Source organism: Idiotropiscis lumnitzeri, chromosome 1, assembly GCF_059441095.1.
Source record: "Idiotropiscis lumnitzeri isolate Australia: NSW breed Sydney's pygmy pipehorse chromosome 1, RoL_Ilum_1.0, whole genome shotgun sequence".
Taxonomy (NCBI): Eukaryota; Metazoa; Chordata; class Actinopteri; order Syngnathiformes; family Syngnathidae; genus Idiotropiscis; species Idiotropiscis lumnitzeri.
The window spans coordinates 26,775,583-26,791,079 of NC_142391.1; the positions used below are offsets into that span (position 1 = coordinate 26,775,583).

General features: G+C 42.1%; 1 protein-coding gene across 1 annotated transcript; it reads left to right on the top strand.

The window, feature by feature from the left end:
• Positions 1-387: 387 nt before the first annotated feature.
• arrdc3a (arrestin domain containing 3a) lies at positions 388-9,254 on the top strand. The gene is made up of 8 exons (XM_088292299.1): positions 388-937; positions 3,069-3,150; positions 3,249-3,396; positions 3,980-4,082; positions 4,174-4,430; positions 5,320-5,476; positions 5,567-5,709; positions 6,943-9,254. Exons 1-8 carry the CDS (start codon positions 658-660, stop codon positions 7,009-7,011), a joined length of 1,239 nt encoding a protein of 412 aa, XP_088148425.1. The 5' UTR covers positions 388-657; the 3' UTR covers positions 7,012-9,254.
• Positions 9,255-15,497: the final 6,243 nt, after the last annotated feature.

Consider the following 15,497-nt stretch of genomic DNA (forward strand, 5'->3'; position numbering starts at 1 on the left):
ATTCGTCGGTGCAAGAGGCTGTGTGCTCTGCGTGATGTGTTGTGGAGCATATGTGTGAATTATTTTGTATATCCGCGCACACATATGCACAGTGTAGCCAAACCATATGCCCACGCATTGTTGGAATATGATCAACTCAGGAATATCTAGCGTGGGGATAATGCTTGACTTGGTAAAGGAACAAGGATTTTCTCTTTTTTTTTCCTTTGTTTAAATTGCACATCTATTATATTACGTTCCAGAGCAGTATCTTGATGCCATCTTTCAGCTGTTTGAGCAAACTTGTCATCTGGCCCTCTCCTCCTTTGCACAAGGCGGAAGGAGGGGGCAGTGAGTGATGGTTGCGCATGCGCACGGGCTTGTTTTTCTATATCTCTGGTCGCTTAAAGAGAGCGGAGCTGCCAGGCTACCTTGTCTTTAACCGGAGACCAAGCGGCTGAGAGGCGGACGATAACAGCATCCATTGCTGTTATTCAGCCTTCACACACCTCAATGAACCGCACACATCGGCACCACTGATCGTGCCTACTGCTTCTCGCAGGGAGGCACCAACATTTTGTTTCCTTTTTTTAACTCATTCCCCCTTCACCAGACACGCCGTTTCTTAAACATTTCTTGGTGCGTGCGTGTAGCCTACAATTTTTTAAGCCTGCAACCATGGTGCTCGGGAAGGTAAAGAGCTTCACGGTGAGCTACGACTGTCTCAATGACAGCAACGTGGCCGTGTTCTCCAGCGGGGACTGCGTCTCAGGGAGGGTGATCGTCGAGGTGACTGGCGAGATCCGCGTCAAGTCCCTCAAGATCCACGCTAAAGGCTTCGCCAAAGTTCGCTGGACCGAGTCGCGGAACGCCGGATCCAACACCGCTTACACGCAGAACTACACGGAGGAAGTGGAATATCTCAACCATAAAGATGTTCTAATTGGACACGAGAGAGGTAAGACTGGCTTTTACTTGGGTCCTTAAGTTTTTTATTTATTTTTTTTTGCTGCAAGGCGCATTAATAAACAAAAAAAACCACAACATAATTAATTTTTGGGTGGTTTAATAGTCGAGCTTTATTTGTTTTTGAGTTGGTATGACAGCCGCATACGTGGTTACCTGATGGAGGCAATTGATCAGAATGAATGACAGCCGGAGCCCAGCTGGATTTTTCACTTCATTTGGGGGCAAAAAGAAGACAATAAGAGGCATTTTCGAAGCGGGATGAGAGGTTTAGAACATGCATGAGTGTCTCCACGGCTTAGTTGGTGAAATTTAAGTCACATTCATGCGGTCAAATATGTTTCTTTGTGGCTTTTCTGAAGTTTCCACCCATTGTTCAAAGCGGTTCAATCCTGTTCAGAAAACTGGATTGGGAGTAGGCGGGTTTACAGCCCTGACTCCTCCCTCCCCTTGCTGTGATTGGCTGAGATGCTCATGTGTGGCCCAATGACGTCACCATTGCAGATATGACTGCAAAGCAAGTTTTTATCAGTATGCAAATATCAAATGTTAATCTTGGGTATTTCTGTATTATTAAATTTAAATGCAAGGAAATGTATTAGGATCACCTCAAATTTAATTTAACTCAGGCTTGAATTGTCATTGAATTATTATTGAATTTATGGCTAACATGAATGGGCAAATATGAGAATTGAGGTGTTTGCACCCCAAGTTACGGTGGGTGACTAATCATGCACTACATTATATTATTCGGCAATAATGTCATAGTAGGGTTATGATGCTACAAAAACCGTGAAGAATTGAACATCATGGATTCAAAAAGTTGGAAAACGAAACATCCTTGTGGATAGAAAAACATTTTTTTTTTTTTAAATACTTCATTTAAACAATTTACATTTTGTGTCACACAATTCTCACATATTGCACAAGAAGTGTAATGATGCAATAAAATGCGTGAAATACATTGAGCTATGCACATTTATGAATTCTAGGAATGAAAAAAGGGAAGGAAATAACTAAATAAGTATCAGCAAACGTTAGGGAGCTCTGTGATCAAACAAAGGTGAGATCATGAATACAAAAGCAATGATGTCATGGCATCATTAAAAACCGAAGCTCATAATTTCTTTTGCTCTGTTGTCATCCCTCTTAGAATCCATATGGGGACATCTATGATAAACTGGCTTGCTTTGACTAGCATCTATTAACTACTTTCAAATATAAGTGTAACAAATTGGTTGTTTAGAGTGGTAATTAGGAGCAAATTACTCATGAAGAATAGACTATGCAGAAGCATGGTTCTTTACTCTATAGTGGAGAATAAAAACGCTGTAGTATTTTTTTTCCAGAGCCGAGCTGTGCAGGCTGCAGTGTCGCACACTGAATGTGTAATGAATGCATGTGTGTATGTCTGTGCAGGCTAGTGGGGGTGGAGTGGGGTGAGTGTGTGTGCATGAGCTGCTCGCACCGGTTTCGGCCGGTCTCCTCCTGCTGCTGCCTTTGACTGACAGCCCAGCACTTGTTTACCACACGTCTGCTGCTTGCAGGAGGGGAGGGAGTGCTGAGCTGGCAGAAGCAGCTTTTGACTTGCCTCCTTATGGCGTCAATGGCAAATGTATATTTATTCCACACTGGAGCTGAGAAAGCTGCACATTATGGTGTGGTTGTTGCTAAGCAGACTTTGGTGTTTTTTTATTGTGGATTCCTTGGTCAGTTGATATTCCGCTCCTAACTTTTATTGTGTGCCCAGAATCGTGGTTTCATCAATCATGAGTCGGTAACTTGTTCCTGAAGGGACCATTTTTGTCTTAATGAAAGTCCTCAGAAGAGCAGTCTAGATTTATAGGGGGGGTGGAGGGAATGTTTTGTGGCTTTTTATTTGTATTTGTTTTTAGCATTTGCATGGTGGGCTGGGTCCAATGCGCTTGCATCCCTGCAATGCATTACTTATTTCCAGGCAGATATCATAGTAAAATCCTTTTTGTTCTCTTCTGCCCCCCCCCCACCCTCCTGTTTTTTTTTCTTTTACTTTTTCTGTGGTATGACTTTCAGATGCCCTCGTAGAGCAATGTGTCCAGGTATGGTATACATGTGTTTGGAATAGCGTCCGCCTTGTTTTTCAGATGATGACAACTCTGAGGAAGGTCTCACCACTATCCATTCAGGAAGACACGAGTATGCATTCAGCCTGGAGCTTCCACAGACGTGAGTGTTTTCACCCGGCAAGACGTAAAAAAAACCCGACCTCTTTATTAAGCTTATTACGGGGTTAACGTAACTTTTTTTTTTCATGTTCTGTGCAGACCTCTGGCTACCTCTTTCGAAGGGAAGCATGGCAGCGTGCGCTATTGGGTGAAGGCAGAACTCCACAGGCCATGGCTGCTGCCCATCAAGACCAAGAAGGAATTCACAGTCTTTGAGCACATCGACATCAACACTCCGTTACTGCTGGTAAGGAGGACGTGTGACACAACAACAATGACTCATCCGAGACCCAATTTTCCCTTTGCGTGTCACAACCTTGGAAACTTTTGCAACCAGTTTATGTAATTCCAAGAATGGCATTTATGGTTACCGCCCTGGTGTTGTTGTATAAGATCAGAACTTTGGATGAAACTTGAGGTTGGAAATTCATTTAACGGTTCCTTCACTTTTCAGGAACCCTAAATTTAGTACTGCTGTGGTCAAGTCTGCGTTTATTTTGTGACCACAATTTTTTTTTGGATGGCCTATTCTATGAAACATAGGTATCATTTGACCCCCGAATGAACCTCAGCTTTCGGCTTTGGAGTTTAGATGTTTTTCCTGTGGTAGTGTGTGTACTCTTCTTCAATATTTCAACAAAATACATGTTTGTTTAATTTAAGACGAAACTGTTTGAGGACAAGCACGACAGCAAATTTGTGTATTTATTACCACAAACATGATTTAAAAAAAAAAAAAGAAAAGACCATTAAAATGAAATAGATTGCCCTTTTTTCTTCTAATACCACAAAAAAACTGACCTTGGGATCTTGTCTTTTTTTTTTTCCAGTCACCACAGGCCGGCACAAAGGACAAGACACTTTGCTGTTGGTTCTGCACCTCAGGTCCAATTTCCCTAAGTGCCAAAATTGAGCGGAAGGGGTACACCCCAGGTAAGAATGCAGCTGATAAACTTGAGTCATACATTCTATAAACCTTAAGTGATTTCATGGCTTTGTCTCTTCTCCCACCATGATGTTCCAGGAGAGTCGATCCAGATCTTTGCAGAGATCGAGAACTGCTCGTCACGCATGGTGGTGCCGAAGGCGGCCATCTACCAGACGCAGACTTTCTATGCCAAAGGGAAGATGAAGGAGGTCAAGCAGCTGGTGGCCAACCTGAGGGGCGAGTCCCTGTCCTCGGGCAAGACGGAGACCTGGAGCGGCAAAATGCTCAAGATCCCGCCCGTGTCGCCCTCCATCCTGGACTGCAGCATCATCAGAGTGGAATACTCGCTCATGGTAACCACCTATGAATATTTGTAGTGTAGTCGAGCTTAGGAACTTAGTATTTCAAGAAGGAAATTGTGAAAAGCGGGCACAATAAGAGATTATTTCCAAATGACGGCGATTGTTTTGAATCTACTGTCGGTTGAAGGAAACTGAGTCCGAATGGAGTAATACACCTTCACATCATTTCATAGAATCGATTCAAAAGTGTATTTGGTGTTTTATTGTTGGCTTGTATAAAATTATCCAATGAACTGTGCGAAAACATTTCTTGTACTGTATTCAACATTTAACATGCCAAAATTGCGACCCCAATAGAGGATTTAATCTTCGATTTTTTAAAAATTGTACGATTGCATTGCAGGCCCCTAAATAGTGGCATTTGCATATTTTTTTTTTTTTAATTATTCCTTGTGAATATTTTTTTTTGTTGCTGACCAATATCTGCTCCACATCTCAGCCCCCGGCCCCCATTTATCAGTCATCTAGTTAAAATGAGTGGAAATGTGAATATTTACTTCGCATGTCAATTTACAGTCTAAATTTTCTACCTGCACCCCTAAAATTTCAGGTTAGTCACTGTTCGCCTAGTAAAAAAAAAAAAAAAGTTCTTCTGGATCCCTGCATTGCCGATCCAGGTCCTGGTTTGCACCAGGTGTTATCTCCACATGCTGCTAAGAGCATTATCCCAGTGTATCTCAGGCAAACACCTGCCTCGAGGACACTTATTACCTCTTTACCCTGTAAACAGCCACGAGGATTTTCCTCGCATCTACTATAAGAATCTGACTTGAAGACATTGACCCACTTTACCGAGAGAGTCTACAATATCCCTTCAGGTCACTTAAAGAACTTGTGGCCTCTGAGTCGTCTTAAGTGGTCTCCTTGTGTGCTTCTTTAGGTGTATGTGGACATACCAGGGGCAATAAACCTTTCCCTGAACCTGCCGCTAGTCATCGGAACCATCCCCTTGCATCCCTTTGGCTCGCGCACATCCAGCGTGAGCAGCCAGTGCAGCATGAGCTGGCTGGGGATGGGTCTGCCCGAGAGACCTGAAGGTAAGCCGGATGCGCCTGCTGCTCCTTTGGAAAATGTTCATTTTAGAGTGAAGTTTCCCAGAGCGCTAATGCGAGTCTCTTCTCCCGTAGCTCCTCCAAGCTATGCAGAAATTGTGACGGAAGAGCAGCGGCAGAGCAGTCTGGATGTGCCAGCCGCTCGCGAGGATCTGGACGGACCTCTGTTTGCCTACATTCACGAGTTTCGTTTCCAGCCGCCCCCTCTCTATTCGGAGGTAAGGTTACATACTGGACTTCCTCAATTAGTGGCCTGAACTCAAGTAGACGCACACTGAATAAATGAAAACCTTAAAAATGACTCATGCAACCTCATCATGCTGTAGGCAACTTTGCCTGAAAACAAAATTCCTGCAGTGTAGACATGGCATCTGTAAAGCTGTGAAGGGATCTTTTGGAGAGAAAGTTATTATAGCTAAACATTTTGTTATTTAATTTAAATAAAACCCAAAAAGTAAATGAATGATCTCGTGTCAGCTGTCAATAAGTGAATGCGGACGTTTATGTGGCGTCAGAGAGAAAGCGTGATAATTTTTATGGACACGTCTTTTTGTTTTATTTTTTTACAATTGTTTATACAAATAAATTAATTACTGCATAATACAGTGATTCGTAAAGTTTACCACTAGTGGTACACAGGCTCCCTCTAGCGGTACGCAAAAGAGTCACTGAATTGGCTGCAAATAATATTTTCAACATGAAATGGAATCATGAATGAATCAACCTCTTTAAACAAAAATTCAGCATAGTGTACTTTTTATGTACGCTGCATTCTTAAGTACAATTCTGTATTTAATTTTTAAATACAACAATTTGCATTTATCTTCCACATGTTTTTGTTTTCAAAAAAGAAAGTACTTAAAATGTTTCAATCCTCAATTCATTTTAATTGAATCATTTATTTGAATATTTTTCCCCTTTTTCTTTTTTCAAAGCAGAAATCAACTCCCCAAAATTATTTGTTTTAATATGGTCTGTGTGTCACCTCCACTAGTCTAAACATGACTTTTTGATTAATTAATTGATGACATCATAGTTGCTCAGGTAATGGCCAATCACGACTCACCTGTTTCTGAAGCTGAGCCATGATTGGTCGTGAGCTGAGCCTTGAGCAACTGTGACGTCATTTTCAGTCGACATAAAGTGTCAAAATGGCCGCCCTCTGAAATGTCCAGCAACGGTTGGATTTCACTGCTTCACCCATAGACAGTCTTTTGAGAATTGTTGTGTACTTTATTACGCAATACTTAAATAATAACACTAAAACCAATAAAAACCAAAGCATTTGGGAAATATTAAAAACTAACAAGTTTGTTCAAAACTAAATGAATTAAAAAAAAAATCAAAAGTCAAAATGAAATTAAAAACTAAGTATCCTGAAAAATCTAAAGTAATTATAACTCTGGGTGGTATTTGATATAATAATAATGACTATTTTTCCTGCTCCCCAGGTGGATCCTAACCCCGATCACGCCGACCGTCCAGAAGTGAGCAGGCCCGACTCCTGTCCATCACGCTGAGATGTCGTCCTAAAATTCCCTTGGCTGACTCGGGAACCCAAAGAAACCTGCATGCTACAAGGCTCCACGTTGTTCATTCTTCTCCTAAAATGGCGTCTCTGACGCCAAGAGAGAAATCGGAAGGAACTAACCAACAAAGACTGACTTGGGATTGGACAAATATGTTCCTTCAATGACACAAAAGGAGAAGTCACCGTTTTGGTGGCTCACTCGCTTGCTGGGGGGTGGTCTGCATACAGACATTTTCCATCTGTATGGCGAGCCGACAGGAGCGAGGGAGAGTCTGAAGGTGTGGCACATAAAGGACACGGGGCTTCACCAGTCACGTCCAGGCCGCATTAGAAAAAGAAAACCAACGCCATCACCCAAGATGCGGTCACCCTCGACGAGAGCGCCACCGACAGAGCAAAAAGTCCTCCTGCCTCATTTTTTGGGATTTTGTTTTGCACATCTTTCTTTGTGACTTGACTCGAGTGGCTCTGTTTAACCGCTTGCTTTTCCAGACTGTGGGAGATGCAAGGCTGAAAAAGAACAATGCACTGATTTTGTTTTCCTTTAAAGCTGTTTCACATTTTTCTTTGACATTTCCTGAGTGATTTACAACAACCGGGCTATTTTATTTTAGTTTTTTTAACACCAACAACCGCAGCACACTTTTGTCTAACTAGAAGCTCTTTCAAGACGTTGCTTGGATCCCGTATGGCTTCTCTCCTTTTGTTCGATCCGATCATAGAATTATTTGTGTGTATGTGTGTGGAGGGAGTTTGGAGCGGGGCTTTGCAGGCCTCATTTTGCTACTAAAAACATGGAGACTTTTTTCCCTTAATGTATGTCTGCTGCCCCTTTTTCTCGTTCTCTTAGTGCCCAAAAAGCACTGTTTCGTGTGTTAAAGCAGTGTGAAAACTAGCAGGAAAAAAAAGTTGTTTTAATTGCACTGTTAAGAATAATGAAGAGTTCAGTTTGTTTCATGCTACCAAAACGATTTAGACAAACGACATGAGCTAGGCAGCTTTTGTAGACACATTCCCTTTTGTCCTGCTGCATTTGCTCAGTTTCTCAGACCAGTGATGCCAGAATGCTTGATTTAAAAAAAAAAAAAAAAAAAAAAAAAAAAAGATGAGCACTGACGCCGCTTCTAGTCTGGAGAAGCAAACCTAATTGCGCAGTCTGGTCAGAACAAGTAGTCGTAGGTTGACATGAGTACTACATTGGTTTTCTCACTCATTCAACACAATAGGCCAGCTGCAGTGATAATCGGTTTGTCAGGAAATAGGATGCGCAGCACTTTTTTTTATTTAAAAAAAAAAAAAAAAAAGCATTACATGGTGAAGGTCTGGATGAAAAAAAAAATGGTACTGATCACGTTTCAGCTAAGCAATGTTGTGTAGGACGTGGATGCATTATTTAATCTTGAAAGATTAGTTTACATTATGTGGCGTGTGAGTATGTGTGCATGTGTGGAGATCCAGCCGACAACGAGAACTCTTCTGACGACGAGTGACAAACTGCAGATCATTCAAGTGATCTTATCTTTGTGGCCTTGACACAGAAAATACTTTTTTTTTTTTTTTGGGCCTCTCGTTGATTCTTGTTACTTTTTCGTTCGCTTGTATGTTTTCAATCCCATTCAAAAGGACAAAAAGGGAAAAACGAGTCCTTTTTAGAGGCAAGACAAGACAGCCGAGAGAGGCCGCATAATTTTTTTTCCACTTATCAGAGGGCATTAGTGTAGTTTAACAAACAGACAACCCATGCGGTCTCTCAGGCTGTTGATCAGCCCTCCTCCTCTGACGAAGATGTAAAACTGCCTTCTCTTCCACCTTTTTTTCCCCCTCTTCTGTTGTATTTGTTTGACGCTCTTATGTTTCACAATGATGAATAAGCTGACATATTTGCTCCACGCCGGTCGATTCCGCACGAGTCCACCGGTTTGAGTAAGTCCAAAAGTAAGATTAAGCTGATTTTAAAAAAAAAAAAAAAAAAAAAAAAAAAAAAGCAGGAACTGAAATGTTCAGAGGACAAACAGATCGGGGAGATGATGTCTGAAACATTTTAGAAACAAAGTGCAATACCACTCGCTGAACTTTCTTCATTCTCCGTTTCTATATTTGTGTTTTCTTCTGTTAATCGTGACGATGTATGGATATTCTATGAATATGCTAAGTTCTGAATGATTTCATTTTTTTGTCTAGTTCTTCCCTTTTTTGATTTGAATAAACATTTTGTTCTAAATGACCATTCGACATGATGTCTGTTGCCTTTTATTTATTTTTTTAGCCATACAAAGCTCCTATATACTATTGAACTTCCACCAATGTGGGTCATGTATAGAAAGCACATGTTGCCTGACTGCATTCCTGATATCAGTATAACAGCGCCTCTAGAGGCCATGAAAAGTATAACAATGTCTGTTAAAGCAAGATATTAACTGCCCTTGCTGTAATGAACGAGGTGAGTTTTTTTTTTACATTTTGTTTACAGTGTATGTTTTAACATTGTTTTATGAGATATTTACATGAAATTCAATTCTAAGTTTCATTGTGTTGCCATATGCTCAAACAAAGGCTGACGGCAATAAAGTTTTCAGTAAACAAATTACCATCCATCCATTTTGATCCAAGTCGCACGTGACTTAGAAACACTCTAAAAAAAAAATTGGGAGTCGGGTAAGAGCTCGCTTAAGGGACGAAAATTGTTCACGGGTACCTAGACAGTACCTAGGAATTGTTGAAAGAAAAATAGAATCTCTGATTTATAGCGCATGTTTTACCCAACATAACTTAATATGCTTCACACATGGGTGCGTGTTATTCACAGAATTTTAAAGTAAATGTTTTCAAGTAACCTAACTTTGGTTCCTTGAAGCTCCAGAAGAGAAAGAACAGAAAGTGGAACTGTCGTCTGGGAGTTGTAGTCCTCTTAATGTTTATCACAAAGAAGCGACATCATCAAGCTTCAGCCAATAAAAATAAAAAAAAGTCCGTGGAGACGAGTTTTCGTGTGGTTTCGGCTGCTTATGTCATTTAACACAGCTCAAAATGCACATTTGGCAAAACGCGCTTTTGCTTTTTTATTTCATGCTGTACAACTGGGTTTAAAACTTCTCAACAAAAATTCAAGCCACAAATTCACTTTAGAAGTTGGCAATTTAATTGGCAAACGAGGCATGGGTGCGTGCATGCACCTAACTTTAGTATTACGCCCTGAGCTTATTTTAATTCAATGTCAGTGGACTGATAAACTGCACCCTGCATGACCAAAATATTTTTGTTTAATTTCTACTAAACAATATTTATCATGGTGTGTTTCCAATATTCTACACAAGTAAAACTTCTTTAAAAGTGAAAACTAATACTAAAACTAAACTAAACTGTTTTTGAAAACACTAAACCTAACAAAGCCACTCTGAAAACAAATTAAAACTGACTCAATTTAAAAAAAAAAAACTCAAAATGAAATAAATTGAACATGGATTTAAAGTCCCAAAGTATAATAACCTTGCTTGGGATTGTCGTGCGAGACGTCCGCTGCAGATTGAGCAGAGAGAGAGGAAAAAAAGAAGTGAGAGGAAGAAAGCCCTTAGCTGTTGCATAACTGGAGCAGGACGGTTGATCCCTCGTGTGCTACGTGCCTGAACAAAAATTCTTTTTTTTTTGGGGGGGGGAGTGTTAGCTTCACTAGATTACTGATGACTCAGCGGTTGTGTCACTTGTAACCCCCGCCGTCTCCGCCTTTTGACTTTTTAGTGGGTTGGGAGTGGGGGACCCTTTGTGGGTGTCTGACCCCTAAAGGGCAAAATGAACGGAGGAGGGGATTATTGTCAGCATCGAGCATGTAAGCGAGCGTTGCTCATAAATGCTGACGCCACACGGGTCTCAGCTGTTTCCTCACACGAGATAATTCCACAACCCACAATCCACTCCAGAGCTCAGTATGACATCATTGTGACATCATAGCAATACACACACACACACCCCACAAGCACACAGAACAGCCACTGCATGCACGTCCTTTGAAACAAACACAGCTGTAATTTGAAGTGACCAATGATGACCACTTTATTAGGTACCCCTGCACAATTGTAATGAAGTCGAGCCTGCATTTTAAACGCTGCACATTCCATCCATTTTCTACAGCATTTGTACTCGGTAGGATGTGGGGGCTGGAGGCGGGTTACACCCTGGTCATCAGCCAATCACAGGGCAGATACACTTTGAAAACTGCTGGGTTCAAATGAATCCAAATGGGGTGACGTCTGTAACCCATGATTGGGTCTAAAAGGCAAGAAGCTAATCCTAGGTTGTTAATACCAAGCACGTTGGGTCAAGCACCAGGAGTAAAAAGTACCCATACTGGTGAGTTGAAGCTATCAAGGAATGGGTTATCAGGTTAACAGGTTATCAGCATAGAAGCGGGTTGAAATAATGAACATTTTATTTGGAGATTGGGTGCAAAAAAAAAAAACAAAACAGCAAGAGAGACAAATTAACCCAAGTAGTGGATTGGTTAATTTTCGACCCCAATTGGGTTAACTTTGGCAAATTCTGATAGATTGTGACTTTTTTGTTCATTTCCTTTCGCTGGAAGTAATAATCATCAACAAATGAAATCCCGAAATATTTCACTTCTGTTCGTAGCATTTATTCTAGTCAGTGTAGATTATTCAAATGCATGCATCGACCGCAATTGGATCGTGCAAGTCTACCTAATGTTCTGGCCCACATTCATGACATACTTACCCTATTTTCTTCTGGTTTTGCTCTCTAAATTTTCATCTTCAGTGAGTTTTTTTTCATGTTTACACCCTCAAGGAAGTCACGTGAAATGATTCATGCACATCATCTCTGAGTGAAAGCACAAAACATATCGACACATGTAAAGTGCACGCTCACGCAGCAGCTTCCGTGCTGTGTTACAAAGCCAGTATTCTTCAGCAGACACAAAGACAAAAAGGGGCTGCAGAAGAAGAGGCAGAGAAGTGTGGGGAGAGTTTTTTCCCCCCCTTCTGCCGAAGCAGCTGCTTCATTCCAGTTCTAGGCACTTCTGCGCCAGGCTGCTGCTGCTGAAAGCGACGCTGTTTTTCGACCTTGCCAGCGGACACAAGTTGTTTACACTCAACATGCCGCTGTGGATGGCAAAGACACAAATTTAAAAAATCGTCCTATTTGTGCTTCCTGTATGACTCAAAATGACACATTCATTTTTGCACTGTGACATATCAACAGCAGCTTGTGCGATCACATCGCACTGGTTTTAGTCGCTTGCACCGGCATCCGTGTTGGTTTACGTTGGATTTAACGTGTCCTTAACGCGCCAGTGTTGACATTCAAGATCACTGTCGTGCTTCCCAAACGATACTGAACCAAGGAACCTACTTTTCATTCAAAAATAAATCTCACAGCAGCGACAGCATACCAATAAACCAAATGTCACAAAAAGTGGATACTTGTGACAATTATTTACTTTCTGCCATTTAATTCTTCCTGTCACTCCCAAAGATTGATAGACAAATATATATGATTCACTTTCTATCAGTGACTCATTATTGAGACATGTCAGATTCCTCTTGTAAATCTCAGCCACAGTCGTCTTTCTTCATCTCGCAGGATCAAAGTGCAACCGTTTACGAAGGAAAATGTCGCGGCGCAGTCGACTTATTAGCGTAATGCATTGCTGCCAATTGAAGAGCTTCGAAAATATCCTCGGTGGGGCTTTGGAAGGTTGTTGCTTGGCTCTGACTTTAGCATGGAGAGACACCTGATAGCCTCGGACCCTCATCACTATTATACCAGCGTTCATGCATGCTTGGCGTGCCACTCTGAAGCGCACACACACACACAACTGCACTGAACTCAATCCGTCGGGCCTGAACTCTCACCTCAACCTTCAAACTATGCTTTCACTATGTGCGTGAAGTGAGGGCCTCAAAGTCACGTCTTGTCCCCAGCACAATGTTCCATGTACATTTAAAAAAAAAAATCTTTCTTGACCCCCAGAGAGGAAACTCTGGTGTTACAGCAAAACGTTATTCTTTATGAATATAAAATATCCTGTTCAATCTGTGACACAGAAAAATCCTGCAGTGTCTCTAGACCAAAGTCTGCCTTGTAAAATGGTCTTATTAAGTAAGGCCAGAAGAGAAGGAGGGAGATGCTCCCCAAATTGTGCATGTCAGTTTTATTTGGGGAGGCCCGGTGGAGAGACACATTCTTTTGGGTTATGTCACGCAGGATTTGGCAGTGGGGGCGGGGTCAAGGTGTGATTCTGCAAAAGGAGATGGTTCACATGATTGTTGCGCCAGTAACGTAAATGTTGCCGAGAAGTGTTGGAAGGTTATGCAAGTTGTCACTAGATGAGCATTTATGCAATCTTCCTTCGTCCACCCTCTGCCACACTGATTGCCAAAAGTCCTTGGTCACCTTACGTTGCGCTCCCCATACCAGACCAAGGTTTGCTGTTTCACTACTCGTCTTATTTTACCCTCAGCTTCCTTTTTATAGCTCGGGCTGACTCACAGCCTCTTTGCTGACATACCCGCTCGCATTCTACTGAGTCACAGGCTGCAAAGACCACCCCAACCCCCACCACACGCTTTGAGCGCCCTCCTGAAAAACAACAGGTGCGACAAGGGTGGGCGGCGTGGGGATCTGCGCTTTCCAGTCACGCCTCACTGATATGTTAGCCGTCTACTTCATACAGCCGGTGTGCAGAAGCCCGATCTCCGGGCAAACCCTGCCAACCTTCAGATGTCTGCACATTTAATACTTTTGCTCCACTCAACTGCGTCTGTGCCTTATTACATGTGCATTCCTTCCATGCAGACTACACAATTGACTGGCTGCAAGGATTTTGTTCAAACATGAGCAGTACACTAATGTACCGTAGCAACACAGTGAGAGAGTGGATAGAACGTATGCCTCACAGTTCTGAGGTTCTGGGTTTGAATCTCATGACTGGCTTTCTGGTCTTGAGAAAACACCCATTAGGTTAATTAATTAAAGACATTTAATTGTCCATAATTGTGATTGTGAGTGCAAATGGTTGTTTGTCTAGATGCGTCCTGTGATTGGCTGGAAACCAGTCTAAGGGTGTACTTTCATCCAGTTTACTGGGATAGGCTCCAGCTCACCGCAGACGACAATGAACGGTGTAGAAAATGGATGAATGGGTGATCTTAACACTGGCGGCGCAGTCACCTCATGGTTGCGCCTCACAGGTCTGATTGTTCTTGGTTCAAAGCTCATGACCTGGAGAATTTACCACTACACCACCGGACACTATTCTATTCGATTCTATTTTAAAAGCCTTTTTGGTAAGTTATTCTTCCAGTCCACACACTGCAGCTCAATGAAGCTTCGAATCAAATTCTGCACACTCTTCCTTTCTTGTGTTCACGAGATCAAGAAGTCAACATTTATGTGAGGCCTGTGAGCTCTATAAAGCATCACACCAAATTCCAAAGCACCTCACATGGAGCGGCCCTCACTAACCCAGATTCCCGTAGCCGCCTCAAGGTGATAACCCACTTCCAAAATAACATAACACGATGGCCTTGTGCATACCTCAAATGTGACAAAGTCCAGGTCCAACTGCCACCGTTTGATCCACTTAGTGCAATAAGTTGAAGTCAATCTGCATACGAGCATCGTTTGGATCTGAAAATGCAACAACGGTATTGGACAACTGAATGCAACAGTTAAATTGAAGCTCTGGATAAAACTTTTCCATGGAAGTTCCATGGAGCACATCAACACGTATACACTCTGCATCATTCTATACTTGTATTTTTAATGAGAGCTTAGCTGCTAGTGTAGCACAACATTACTTTAAATCCTCACTGCTGACTTGTCTGGATAACAAATTTCTCCTCCTTCATTTCGTAGCCAGATAAGCTCAGACGCTTGCGTCTCGTGTTCCCCAATTTTCCACCTCTCCAAACCGGAGTGGACCAGTGGGCAATTCCCGCCTCATCGTCAACCTTTGCTCCTTTGGGCTGGACCGACACCAAGCCTGCTCCGTCTGCACAGCTGCTGTCTGCTATGCTGAAAGCAAAGACATGACCAGGTGGCTAACACGCACACACACACACACACTCACACAAACAGAGTCAAGGCACGAAGCGCATACATGCACACAAACGCATTTGAAAGCTTGTTGCTGCGTACAACTTGTTGCCTAGCGACGGTTTTTGTTGTGTCAATTGTCGTGTCCAGTGACAATTTAATGAAAGTCACAAATGAGCTAAAAGAAGTGATGCGCAAAACGCAGACGTGAGTGACGTCAGGATACAAAATAGACTAAAAGACACGCTACATGACACTTCTCTTGTGTTTAGTCGCGAATGTCGGTGTCATCAAGGCTGACCAAGGCCGGTCTACTCCAGTTCTGTGACTCACTTGGATGACTACTGGATTTTGGATGAGTGTCTTCATTGTGTGAAAATAACTCAGGATTTCTCACTCTCTTTGCTTCCTTCCAGATGAACG